This window comes from Trachurus japonicus, chromosome 4 (genome assembly GCF_045865225.1).
Source record: "Trachurus japonicus isolate A0001 chromosome 4, Traja_1.0".
NCBI classification, from domain to species: domain Eukaryota; kingdom Metazoa; phylum Chordata; class Actinopteri; order Carangiformes; family Carangidae; genus Trachurus; species Trachurus japonicus.
The window spans coordinates 19,409,511-19,423,341 of NC_140910.1; the positions used below are offsets into that span (position 1 = coordinate 19,409,511).

General features: G+C 38.4%; 1 protein-coding gene across 1 annotated transcript; it reads right to left on the reverse strand.

The window, feature by feature from the left end:
* Positions 1–9,068: 9,068 nt before the first annotated feature.
* On the reverse strand, positions 9,069–12,051 carry nmur1a (neuromedin U receptor 1a). Its single transcript, XM_085775425.1, has 2 exons — positions 11,118–12,051; positions 9,069–9,776 (listed from the first exon to the last, which is right to left on the reverse strand). Exons 1-2 carry the CDS (start codon positions 12,034–12,036, stop codon positions 9,391–9,393), a joined length of 1,305 nt encoding a protein of 434 aa, XP_085631551.1. The 5' UTR covers positions 12,037–12,051; the 3' UTR covers positions 9,069–9,390.
* Positions 12,052–13,831: the final 1,780 nt, after the last annotated feature.

The following is a 13,831-nucleotide window of genomic DNA, read 5'->3' on the forward strand; positions in this document are numbered from 1 at the left end:
TTGTCTGTTTTTCTTTTTTCGATTTAAGATCGTGATGAAATCGAAATCGTGACTTCATTTAAAAAAAATTGTGATATGATATTTTTGCCATATCGCCCACCCCTACCTCAGCTATTTCTAAAGCATTGTACTGTCTCAGAGGTTGATAAGAACTGCGATCCACAGTTGACCTCATCCTGGAGCCATCGTTGCTGGATTAGAGCTGATCAGCTAGAATGCATTTTTTGCAATGAGAGGCATCTTTTTCTAGTTGTTTTCTGTAGACAGTAAGCATTTTGCAGGCTGCAGCGAGGGCACTTGCGCTTTCAATGTTTCAAACGCTTTGCGTTTTTACAGGAGCAGTAGTCTGAATTGCTCAGGATACCTTCAGGATGCCTCTCACCCTTAGAGGGTAACAAGGACCTTCTTGGTTGACTTTTTTGGCTGAAGAGCCAGGAGCATTGTGTAAGGAGCTGCTCTGTTGCATGCTGGATCACTCTCAAGTTGAATCTGGATGTTCTTGATGGTAGCTCCCTATAAGACGTCCAAAAATCAAACCGCTGTGAGCTTCTTTTCATTCCTCTACCTGAAGCTTAACTGGCCTTTTCGCCTTGGTCAGGACTGGCCCCAATCAAGTATGTCATTGGAAGAATAATGAGGAGTGCCAGTGATACTTTAGCAAGTAAATATGTCAGAGTCATGGGAAAAGAAAAATATGAACTAAAGCATTAAAACTGGGTAACTACTAGATAAAAAGTAAGTCATTAAAAGCCAACAAAAAGAAGATGTATTGTGTAGCACTCATTAGACCACTAAGGAGAAACCAGTGTAAACAAATTTTAAACTCAAAAGATGATTTTTTATTTCCCAATAAAATCTGTGATAATTTCTATACTGTATGCATGTTTGAAATACATTCCACTTTAACTACAGTGTTGCAAATATCATCATCTGAAAGGTTTGGAAAATCTTATCTTTATAGCTGGTGAAACTCAGATTTGTGTCTTCATTTGGATAGGAGTTCATTTTCAGATATTCTTTCTTTGATAAAAATCAAAAAACAAAACAACTCTTGGGCCCCTTGTGATGATTTTAGCAAGCAAGCCTTCAGCAGAAAAATAGATGCCTTTCGGACTTTATATAAAAAGACTAATGAGACATAAATGAGTGGTTGAAGTGATGAAGCTCAGCAGAGTCAATTAGTCAAATGACTCATAGTCTGATTACATATGCCAAAGTCAATGTTCCTGCTCTCAGCTTCGCCGGATACATTACAGCAGCTAAAGAAAAAGTCTCAAGTCTTGCGTGTGAGAATGCGATCTGCACTATACAGTACATTCCTCAATGTTTTTGTTAATTTTCTGTGATGGGAGGAACAAACCGATTCACATCACTGCAGCTTGTGTGGTTTTGACACATCCAATCTTGATAGCCAAACATGGACTACTTAGAATGAATCATGTCCTCTGTTTCACCAAATCAAATCGACTTTTCACAGCTGATTTATTTGCCCACACATGACAGATAAAAATAACATTTATTTTACTATTGTAATCGGGATTTATCGCTTTAATCATTTTCAACTGTCAGAGGAAAGTCCAAAGAATGTTATTGGGTTATATTAAGGCCTAACTTCTGTAAAACAAACCAAACATATTGCTACTGATTGTGAAAACACACAAAGAAGAATGAAGAATGAAAACAGCATTTGCAGAGAAAACATACTTTTAAATTACACTGAGTAATTTGAAAACAGTAACTGAAGCCCCTGACTTGTGTCTGCACTGCTGCCACATGGTCAGCTACTTTGATAATTGTATGATGAATAAGCACATGCATACCTGTAGCCAATGAAGCGCTGAGTGAGTGTATGGTGAACTGTAAACTGCAGCGAACAGTGACACAATGACCTCTAGAAGGTGGATGCTCACCCCGTATATTACACAGATAAACCACAATATCAGGCTGCAGGCATGTAACAGTACATTGAGCAAAGCCAGGACATAGCAGGATTTGTCAGCCCGATAAAAAATACCTCAGTCTAGTAACTGTAGCCCCAGATTTTCCTCATTATAATAAACTAGTGCCGGATTGTGTTTTGCATTGGGCTTCACAGCACTCTTGACAATTTAAGGGGTTACAGTATGATATGATTTTCCATGTGAATACATGATGATAGATGCTGACTGTTGGATGTTTGCCACTAGTAAAGAAAAAAAAAAAAATATATATATATATATGACAAACAAATATGTTGTTGGTGGAAAATCCTGCCATTCAACCAGTTGACATCATGAACATAATTATTGCCTGAGCCATTGTATAGTGAAAATAATCGACACAAAAACTTAATCAAAAATTACCTTTATACAGATTTAACCATAGATCATGCCTTTAATTTATTTTATAACTTGCTGGCCCCTTTTTCTAGTATTTGTACAAAGAAGTACAAGTATTATCATACAAGTCAGTAGACACGTCAGCTTCCCTCGCCATTAATGTCCCCTTGTGTCTTCCATTTTCAGTGCCCAGTTTCCCGTTGCATATTCCCATGAGCATGTGTAGTGATTAAGCATGTCTATTGATTCTCTCGTCTGATCTGAAACTCTCGACTCCTGAGTCTTAATTGATTCTCAGGCTTAAAGCGAACAGATGTACTTAAATATCTGCCCTTCAGAACTAATCCAGAAGAAGCAGAGGCAATTCCCTTTACAGTCTAAATGTGTGAGTAAGTGTCAGACTGAGAGGCATTGAAAGGGACAGGCCACCATGACTAAATTAATATTAATGGATAAGCTGCTTGTGAATAGAAAGACATGGTGACTTTCATGGTCTGATTTTAATGTACGTATGTTTTCGCTTAATTCACTTTAATACCATAGTACATCTCTGAACCAGAGTCACATTACTCTCAGAACCCTGTTCAATGCTTTCATAGCTACCTTTTGTCACTGACTTGGAGACAGAAATTGAACATCAGAGTGGTATCAAACCTATATATCCCTTTTATCAGCATTTAAAGCGCCTTTCTACTTGCTACATGAGCAGTTAATGCTCACTTAGTCAAAGGAAACCTGCTCAAGTCCTTTGCAGGTGATGCGTAATGTGTTAGTGTTATCTAATTAACGGATGGTTATTTGGTTTACGTTTGAAGCATCTAAGTATCTACATATACCACAGCATCACTCATTGCTTCCCCAAGGTTACTCCTGTCTTCCCCATTTTTATTTTAACGTGTTATTAAGATTCATAGGCACGTGTTTTATAATTTATGAACATGGTTCTTTGGATCAGCGTCACAGTTTTCATGTTATGGGACTTTTTCACACCCAAGGATTTGCATATTACAAAGGTTATTCATCAAAGCAGACAGCAGCACACGAAAAATGTCATCCGCTTCGTTTGTTGCTTTGGCCAGTTTGGTTTAGCTACACGATTTTGTCCCTTATTGGATTTGACCTTGAGGTACTTTCACTTTTACTTCGTAATATACTTTTAATTATACAACAAAATATAATTACTGATTTATATATTTAAGTTGAGAAACATGGTCATTGCATATGATCTCAAGGTAAGTAACTTCAAGGATAATGTGAAATGGCCCCCATGTCAGACTCATTTTACACCTGCCAGAGGGACCTTGCTAAAATGAAATGGTCAAACCCTTCATTCCTCTCTGCATACAGTATGTGAGGAGTGTGATTAATTGTGTTGGATTTCCTTAAGCTCATGCAGTTTATTCAGTGTGTCTTTACATAAAACATTGAGGAATTATAGCAGAATTTTGCACATCATGGGGATTGTGTGGATGACAGCAAATCGGTGTGTTTAAAACTGCAGCTGCACTGTATGAGTTCATATAAGGGACAGTAGTTCAATATTTATTTATTTGACTATCTCTTCTGCATCCTGTATAGAGTCCTTTCATATTCTTAGAAAGAATATGTTTTTTTTGTGAGGAAGTGTTAATAGAACAGTGTTAAATAACATTTCTCAGTTGGCATTGCAGTAAATGCCTGTTACTTCCTCAAAGCATTTGTTTGTCTTTTTTGCTTGATGGTGCACTGAGCTGCACTTTTTCAATTCCTTGCAGAATGGAAGAGGGTGGCAATTGCATAGTTATCTCTAAAAAATTAATTAAATATACATTTTTAGTACAATGCAAATGTCAGATGAATAAGACAGAAACTGCTTTTATATTTGTCACTTAATGGACATCAGCGGTTATGCAAATGATTTTACAACAATGAAAACCAATCTGGAATTACTTGTGTTGGATTGAAATGAATTCCAGGAAACTCATTGACATGCAACCTAGTGCTTTTTAGGGACTGAAGCATTACTCATTGCAAATCACAATTTCAATGTTTCCTGTGTGCAAGGCATGGCCTGTTAATTGAAACCAACAGACATATTTTGAAAGCTTTTGCATGGGAGAATGTCTCTCCCTCGGTTGGATTATACACCAGTTCAGTTTAGTTCAGTTTCTCAGCCCACTACTGTATGTGGGGGAGGAAGTATCAGGTCATATAACAATGATTTGTTGCTGTGTCTTGACCTGTGGAGGACACTAGAGACGGCACATGTTTACCCTCACCTTCGAGTTAATTCTCTGGTTTCTACAGCAATATCATCAGATGAAAGTCTGCACCCAGAGATTTGAGACACAGTAAACTTCATCATATTGGTTTGTATCAGTTGAATTGAGAAATGGTAAATATCAAAATGTATCTCAGCAATAAACTGTAATCTGTAATCTTCATAAAGCTTTAGAGATGTTTACTCTTCAGAAGCAGCATTTTCAGTCTTTTTTAGACTTACTTTTGTGACCAATGTTGTACTTTAACCTACTTTGTTTTTGTCTCATGAGGTGCCATGCCTGTATGTGTGTCTAAACACCTTTGTGATAGGCAGTTTCAGTGTCATTGTATTCTAAGTACAGTGAAGGCATCCTTGTTCTTATAATGCCATGTCATTTTGCAGTCCATCTTTATGATCAGTGTTTGCTATCTGAATTTGCCAAAGCCTGTGTGTATGAGCAGAGAGAAAACTGGCATTTCTTCAGTTTATCACAGGTCTGTAAAAAGTCAATAGGCATCATGAAATATAAGCTTGTTGACAAGCTTCATAGAATCTCATGAAATTTAATTTGACAATTAAATAATGAAAGTATAGGGCAGGACAAGTAGACTCCTTTCATGACTCAAATAGCTCTTTTCTGTTTTTTGACCACCTTTATTTTTTTGTTCTTGTGAAGTTTAGTCTACCAGGTGCTATCTTAGCTCAAATGCAGCTGAAATAGTGGCATGGCTCATGAAAAAAAGCAGTAGTTGATGACTACATTTTATGAGATAGATGACTAGATATGTCCAAGTGAAGGCTGTATGTTTCTGTTCAAAATCTACTGATAGGCTGCTGGTGAGGGTTGTGCCTGTGCATTCATGAACCCTTATTTTCTCGCCTTCATCCCTCCTCAGGGGAGGGCTGGCTATGAGATGATCACTGCCTGTTTTTTTGCAAGGGTGTCTTTCAGTGGTGTTCCATATTGCTCACTGATTTTCAACAATGATGATTTGTCTTGGCCATGGGTTATTTGGCACTATATAAGACGTGTGTTGTTAGTTGCACTGATAATGTTAAAGCACTCTGCTTTTTCTTACCACCTTTGAAAGTCCTTCAGATAATTCTAGGTGTAAAGTATAAGTTTGTGGGCCAGGTGTAATCTATCTGTCAGTTAAACCTACTCCGAATTAACAACAAACCTCTAAGAAGTTGTTGATACCATCCCATTTATTCCTTGGTTAGTGATCTCTCCCTGTTTTTCCTGTCTCTCACTACTGCCACAATACAGAGAAAAATAAAAATATGTTTAGTGCTTGTTCAGTGCAATGTTTTATTATTGAGTCATAAAACCTAGTCCACAAAGATTTAGGGTACTGATTTATCTTATCTTATCTTATCTTATCTTATCTTATCTTATCTTATCTTATCTTATCTTATCTTATCTTATCTTATCTTATGGCTTAATGCAAAATATACACCTGCATCCATGTGGGATGTGTGCTACTTAACTGAGTCTGAGCATTTAAGAAGAATTAGTCAGGGAATACTAATGTCAAGTCCACTGTAAAATTAATAGAAGAATATAGAAGATTAAGTGTTCCCTTTGATCTTAAAGATGCTTATTCTAAGCGGCATATTCATTTGAATCTCACACCGCTCTATCATTTCGTATTCAAGGTACACCGGAAGCCGAACCTCTCAACTAGCCAAGAGGTGTAATTTGAAGCCTTTACAAGCTTCTGAGGCAATCACACCAACTATAGCCTCCACTGAAGTACTGTCATTATTCATCTGAATGAGGGCAAAAGGATAACATGCGAGAGGGATATCTGTGCATGCCAACGTCCTTCTTTCTTCTAAAGCTTAAAATGTGCAATATTGTCCTGAAATATTCATGAAAAGAGGGCAGGTGCCCCAAAGAAATCCTTTCATTTTGTGATTTTAGAGCAATGGTAGGTGTAATTACAATACAAACCCATTAACTGGATCAAATCAATCAGTATTTTTTTTAAAATTTGATTTGTACAAGGTTATAATCGTAATTGCTGTTCTGTAATTGCTGTGAAGGGTGTAATGCCCTCATACATTTCTTTGGTAAGACAGGGCAATTATAACTGTACGCTTGATATAGCATTGCTTCTGTTTGTCTATGTGAATATGGGGGTTGTAATGGTAAAGTGGTCTGACATTAATGCAGGTGACTGTCTGTGGTTAAAATGACCTATTAGCAGTACCTGCTTGCAATACATGCTTGTCCAATTTAAACAATCATATTTCATGTTGCTGGTCCCAAACCAGTGGATAGGACAAGTGCACCAGGAGCAGGTTTACTGCAACTTTATATTATAGCTACTTACTTATTATATACCTGGCTTGGCTATATTTTCAACTCCATGCTTATTCTCTTTATTATCAGGAATAGCACAAGAAGCCATGCATGTGGATGCACTAAACTGTGAAAGAAGCCTCTTGGTGGGATAACTTGCCAGTTGCTCTCTAGGAACCAGACATCCTTTGTATAGACTGAACTCCTAAAGATGCCTCCTCTAATCATGCTAGTTCATGCTCCTGGCAGCCCCCTGTGCAATCAAAGAGGCTTTGGCATTGCATACAAAATGAAAAATGGGACTGGAGTAGTCATCTGTGTTTCCTAGAGAGTGTTTCTTGTCCAGCTGCTGCTGCTCCTGCTGTACAGAGTCACAAAAGAGCCAAGGGCATTGCTGCAGGCATTTATTTTATGATTCAGTGTGCTTCAACTTGATTTACAGCACAGCACAGCATTGTCAGTAATAGGTAGGTAATAGTATGTCATCAACCTTTGAACCATTTTACTGTGATTTTCCTCACAACAAAACAAACAAAAAAACTTAGTCGGTTTAGTCCATACACATGACAGTTTGATCTCGCAAAAAAGTCCCCCTTAGACTCTTTTGTGAGGCATCACATCTGGAGTTATTTAGCAAAATGGTATCTGCAAAGATACATGTTGTCTAGTGTGCTAGTACCATTAGAACCTTTTTTCTTTCTAGCAGAAAAGGATATCGGATTATTATTATTTTTTTTAACAAAACCTACTTTAAATTCAGTGAAGCTGCAATAAAAAGATTTTTAGATATGTAAATACCCACAATTGAAATTCAGAACATGCCATGTTTCACTTATAAGGATACAGATTTTGACCTTGAACACCAGTTGAAATAAATTATCCAGTTGTTTTGAAAAAAAGAAAAAAGAAACAACCATATGAAGACAGAGGAGGTACACATGAAAATTGCAGTTGTCCAAGTGGCCAATACTGTTGGTAATAACGCCTGTGGACACTGGACTCAAGAGAAAGAAAGGTGCATCGATTACATTATGCCTGAAGTACAGATTGGCTATTACCTTGCACTGCTGATGTTGTCAGCTCTGAGAGATTTGAAAAGCTATTCCCTTCGTGGTCCTTTCTCTAAAGAAGGGACATCCTCAGTTAGTACCTACTGTATGATACAGGTCACAAGCTTCAGGTGACTTCTGACCCTTCTGCATGAATGGATGTGAACAGCTAAGCCAGAAATGATGGATGTCTCCAATTATTTTGTCATGACATCCAAATACTGTATATTGCCAGTCTTTTAAAATGTTTTTTTTTTTTCTTATACCATCCTATGAGTCACTGTAAGATTTTTTGCTAATACAGTATACTGTAACTGCAAAGAGAAGTATTGAAATAAAATATAAAAATATTTTTTATGGTGCTTGCTTCCCAGATAAGCTCAGTTTTGTCACATGCCATATAAAATCCACTAGAAAACATTTTAAAAGCAAATGTTTTCTAATGTAGGCTATAACCGATATTTTAACAACAACTCAACCAAGTGCTAGTACTCATAATGATAATAACAATCAGCCAATAAATGGGCCATTACACTGCTATTGGTTATCATCCTGTGAATAACAGCATAAAGTACAACACATGTCTAGACTGTTTCACCTTAAAATACAAGACATTTAGGAAAAAGTACACGCTTCAATACCTCTTAAACATTAATATAAACAATACACAGATTTGACAAGCATTTTTGTCACATGAACAGAGGAACCTCTGATGATATAGCCCACAGAACATATAATTCAATATAAATAATTACTCATAACACAGTGTAGTTTACTCCTTACACAACAACAGACCATTTTAACAAGGTATTCTATTGTCCATCATCTTTTATCCGTCCATTTTATCACATTTTAATGTCTTTACATTTTGTCTCCACCTTTATTGTTTGTGAACAACAAAAGTACAAATGCTTTTGTAAACATTCTACCACTAAATTTTACATATCTCACTGTACATAACCAGCCGTAGAAGATTTGAGCCTCTTGGATCAACTTTTTACATCATTGCTTATAGTTCTTCAACTGTTTTTTTGTTTTTGTATCTTTACTGAATAAAGTGCATACAAATGTTTTCATCCAAATGGTTTATATACAATATATATTATATTCATGCTGGCAAACTGAAGTTTACATTCCTGCACTGTTTCCCATGGCTTCAGAGTGCTGTTAAGTCTGCTCAGGCATGTTTGAAATGTGCCACTGCAAGAACTTTAGAGATTGACTTCAGCATGTTATTTTCTGAGATATAAATAAAGTTTTCAAAACCAGGATAGTAACATGCTGTGGTCTGACAGTTTCAGCATTAGAGTGCTTTTTCCCTGCAGTTCCTCCACTCAGGCTATTTTAGGTACATAACAAATGCAACTGCTCAAAGTAAATGTTGTTGACAGCTGATGGATGCAGTGACTCAGAACGGGATAGTCTTTCTAAACTCCATAATATCCAGCCAGCAGTATGTCCTTGACAAAGCCCCTAAGTTGAAAAAGTGGTCTCATCTTTCATCTTCCCTTCGCCATCCTCCGCCTCAGCTTCAATGACAGCGGTTCCATTGCTGACTGGCGCATCACTCAGGGTGCTGCGGAGCGTCACCCGGGTGACACTGAGCGAGTATTTTCTTGGAGCAATGTGGTGTGGTCGATGGCACATGACCTCTTTGAACATTTCTCTAAAGCGTGTGGACATTAGGTTGTACAGGATTGGGTTGACTGCTGAGCTGAGGTAGAAAAACATTCCAGAAATTATGTGCACGTACTCGAACATTTCCAGATGGTACTCACTCCAGTTACTGATGAAACTCCACATGAGGCGGTCAGTGTGAAACGGGGCCCAGCAGATCCCGAAAACCACCACCAAAACAACTGGGTAAAAGCAGCAAGAGAGGAAAAAGGTGACAGTCAGGGGGCATTTTAGTAGCAGGACATTGATTAATTTCCCCACATGTGCTTTCAATTAAATTGTCCCTCTGGGGGCTATGTGTCAATGGTGCAGAGAATCTCTGCACACAGCCTTTGATTTGGTTTGGACCTGAGTGTTAAACACATTTTCTTGGACTCATAATTGAAAATGTCCCTTTGACATCCCCGTTCAATGCTTGTCCTGGTTTTGCACTTGAGGGAGACATCACTTTGACGTCTTGAATGGAAATACGGTTTACAAATTAAGCAGAAGATTGCACCAAAACACTGTGTGCTTCAAGGTATTTCAAATTTCCATGTTGGAGATTCATTTCTACTCTGGGTAGAAATGATTCGCTGTTGGTTCTTAATTGGTGCAGGTTTCTATGGGTGAGTGCAAGCTTCAGAAATTGTCTCTAATGAGCTGGTTTTCAGTGCATTTACTGTCCATGTCCTAGTAATTTAGTCTCAGTTGAAAGCCAAGATTTCTTTTTATCTGAGCAAAATATTTTACTGATATAAATTCACAGATTCATGCAATTTTGTTAAATATGGTTACTATCAAGGCTGCATCGTACATTCAGTACATGACATGACCCATGCCTTAAACCTGACTATGCAAAACCACACACTGAGATGTCATTCATCTTGACTTCAAGTTTTAAAATTGGAACTGCGGGCAGCTGTTGTGGAAAATTGGTTTAGATTCAGTTGAGCACAATCCAATTGAATATGCATGATAAGCATGTATTTCAAATATCCTCTCCTTCCTAAGTTCCTTCCTATAAATAACATGATAAAGTAAAACTTTTAAGCAGACCAGAAGCAATAGTAGATCATCTGAATGTGAGTCTCAATTTTATTTACCCTCTTCTGTTTTATTTCATGTTACGTTTACAGTAAGAAAACTGTTTATGAGAGCAATTCAACCCATCTGAGAGAATGAATGTCATAGGATTATGTCAAGATAAGGTATTATACCTGTATTTTATAAGCTGTATCTGCATCTGCATCATGTTTAGTCCAACTAACTGCCCAAGACAAGATGATCAATATAGAAAAGAGGGGGAAAAAAGAGTAAAGAGGGGAAATCTTAAGTGGATGTAACCAGATATGAATTCAGCTCTATTTATTTCCATAGAAATAATTAGATTTTTGTTTTTATTTATTTTAGTTTTATTTTTGTTAGGTGGTGAAGTGCTGGAAAGAAGCTGCCAGAAAAGGCTCATAGCTGTTAAAAGCTAACAACGATGTAATTAACCTCAAGGCTATTGTTTTGATGGATCAGGAGAGTTTGATACTCACACAACATTTTAGTGACCTGCCGGCGCCGTGCCTTCTGCTGCTGTGTACGGACACTACAGAAGTTGTCTTGTCCAATGCCTGTCTTCGTCTCCAATACCTGATGCATCTTCTCACGCTTTAGCTGCAGTCCGATCAGCATGTAGAGAGCACTGATGGTGAGCATGGGCAGAACGAAAAAGAGCAAAGTGGTCACCTGGATGGTTAGATTGTACATCCAGCGTGGTTTCACCACTGTGCAGGTTACCGAGTCAGGGATCTCCACATTCATGCTCCCAGAGGGGCCGGTGCAGTTACGGTGAAGGATGTTGATCCCCTGCAAACTTGTGTTGGGAATGGCACACAACACTGACACACCCCACACCGTGAGGATGACCCGTTTGGCATGGGTACGTGTCACAACATACTTTGCCCGCAGTGGGTGCACAACCGCAATGTAGCGCTCCACACTCAATGCTGTCACGTTTAGGATGGAAGCCAAGCAAACCGTCTCGAATAGGAAGGTTTTAAAGTAGCAACCTCCCTCCCCAAGCAGAAAGGGATAGTTCTGCCATAGCTCATACAACTCCAATGGCATGCCGAGCAGCAGCACCAGCAAGTCCGACACCGCCAGGCTGAACAGATAGTAGTTTGTTGGTGTCCACATCACTTTGTTGCGTGCAATGACAGTGCATGTCAGCACATTCCCAGCCACACCTACCAGAAAGATGATCAGATAGACGAGGCAGACGGGAAGGAACACAGGTGATCGACTTGGGCCCAGATGCATTTCGAGGTACCTTTTATCCGTAGCACATGCATCGTCCAGATCGCTGTGGCTTGTGTTCATGCCAGGTGTCAGATTGGTACACTTTTCCCCTGGAGGATAGAGCCACCCACCTTCCCCAACCACTTGATCTAAAGAGCAGTTGACAGTTGACATCCTGCTGAAGGAGTGACAGTAGACTTGTTCTCTGAGGACAAAACAAACAAAATATTAAACGGCCATTTGTATTAAATGTTATTTTAAAGCAAGAGTTTTGAGCAGACACACATAAAAAAACATAACCAGTTTACAATTACAGCTGAATCAAAGTTTTCTTCATGACTGCTATCAACAAAGGAAGCTGTTGTTTCATGTCTTGACACTCATCTCTTTCTCACCAATTCCTCAAACTGAATTAGATTAGCTGTGTCTGCCGTTTCAGCCAATGAGTTTTGAATTCACAGTGAACAATAAGCTGAGTGATTGAAAGAGCTTGTGTTGCCATCTATTTCCTGCCCTAGTAGAGCTCAAAATCTTCAGAGGCTTTGCTTTGGTGAACTTAAACATGCAGAATCTTTTTTTATTTGCAAAGTAACATAATAATAAAGAATATTTGCCTGCAGCAGGCATCTGTTTCCTGTCCAGCACCAAATAACAGACCAACAATCAACGTGACTAGCTGATGAACATAGTGGAGCATTTAGCAACTCAAGAGCACAATAGATTTCCCTGGAGTAGGTAGAGACCTAAACAGATTGGAAAGTAGATTCAATTTGACTTATTGTGCATTCACGTGAAACTAGAATTCAATTTAATGCAAATGTTGCTCTATGTGTAGCCGCAGGTTGCACTTCCCTCAAGTGGCCCCAAAAAAGACAAACAAACAGGATATTGTAGTTTTAATATATTTTACTCAAACAAGATTAACTTGTGCATTTGTTGGGGACTATGTTTAATCATGGATGAATCCGGGTGCATTTATGGTCACAGTGTGTGTCTCCATGGTAATGAAAAAATCAACTGGTGCAGTATTGCCATTTGATTGTTAGTATTGGACAGATTAAGTGTTTTATACAATGGAATAAATCAGGCTTTATGCACACAGGTGATACTTGCTATTTCCTTATACCTTGACCCTTTAAAGCTCAGTGGTTGTCTTCATAGCCGGGGGGGGGGGTGGCTATTCATGGCAGATTGACTGAACACACGTTTACATTGGGAAGTTGCCAAGTTCAGCCATTGCCCTTTATAGGATCCTGAACAGCTCGTCCAGTATTTATGCGCCTATGCTAAGTCACTTCTTTTGCCATGAAGATATACCAATCTTATGTCTATTTGATAAATATGAAGCCACAGCCAACATCAGCATAATAGCATCATATTTTCAGCCTGTTTAATCCATCCTTTGCTGAGTTGCATCCGTCCTTTTCACCTAAATCTCAGCAAGAGAGGAAATTTCTCAAAATGTCTAACCACCACTATATTCCTTTAAGTGCACCTCAACGTTAATAATGAAAGAGTGCTAGCGCTGCACTTTCACTGCCTGCACCAGATTCATCCTGTCAGTCTGGGCATCAAACTGGCAAACCTTCCTCTAACCTTTAGGCCACTGCTTGAGCGTTACAGGTGCATGGTCAGATCAGCAGATTCTCACTGCCAGCAGTATGTCCTTGAAAGGTACTGTACCTGCTGTTCAAAGGACCACACATCAGAAAGCAGGGACTCATTATATACGGAATCTTTATAGGCTTTTGAAGTCATGTTGCAGGAAAGTAATATTTATGATAATAATTATATTCCTGGATGAAGGGCTTTATGGGAACTTGGTCAAGATGAAAGTTAACTACATCTGTCATGATGATAATTCCATCAATAAATGACTCTTTGCATGTAAAGGATTTTTTGTGTATTTATTGGGTTGCAAGTTCATTAAGGAAATTTGATTATGACCTTCTGGTAAGGATTTAAAAGG

Excerpts from the sequence above, each read along its gene's own strand:
- nmur1a (XM_085775425.1), bottom strand. The coding sequence starts at position 12,036 with ATGTCAACTGTCAACTGCTCTTTAGATCAAGTGGTTGGGGAAGGTGGG. Across the intron at positions 9,777-11,117 it reads GCAGGTCACTAAAATGTTGT|TTGTTTTGGTGGTGGTTTTC; the intron begins GTGAGTATCAAA and ends GCTTTTACCCAG.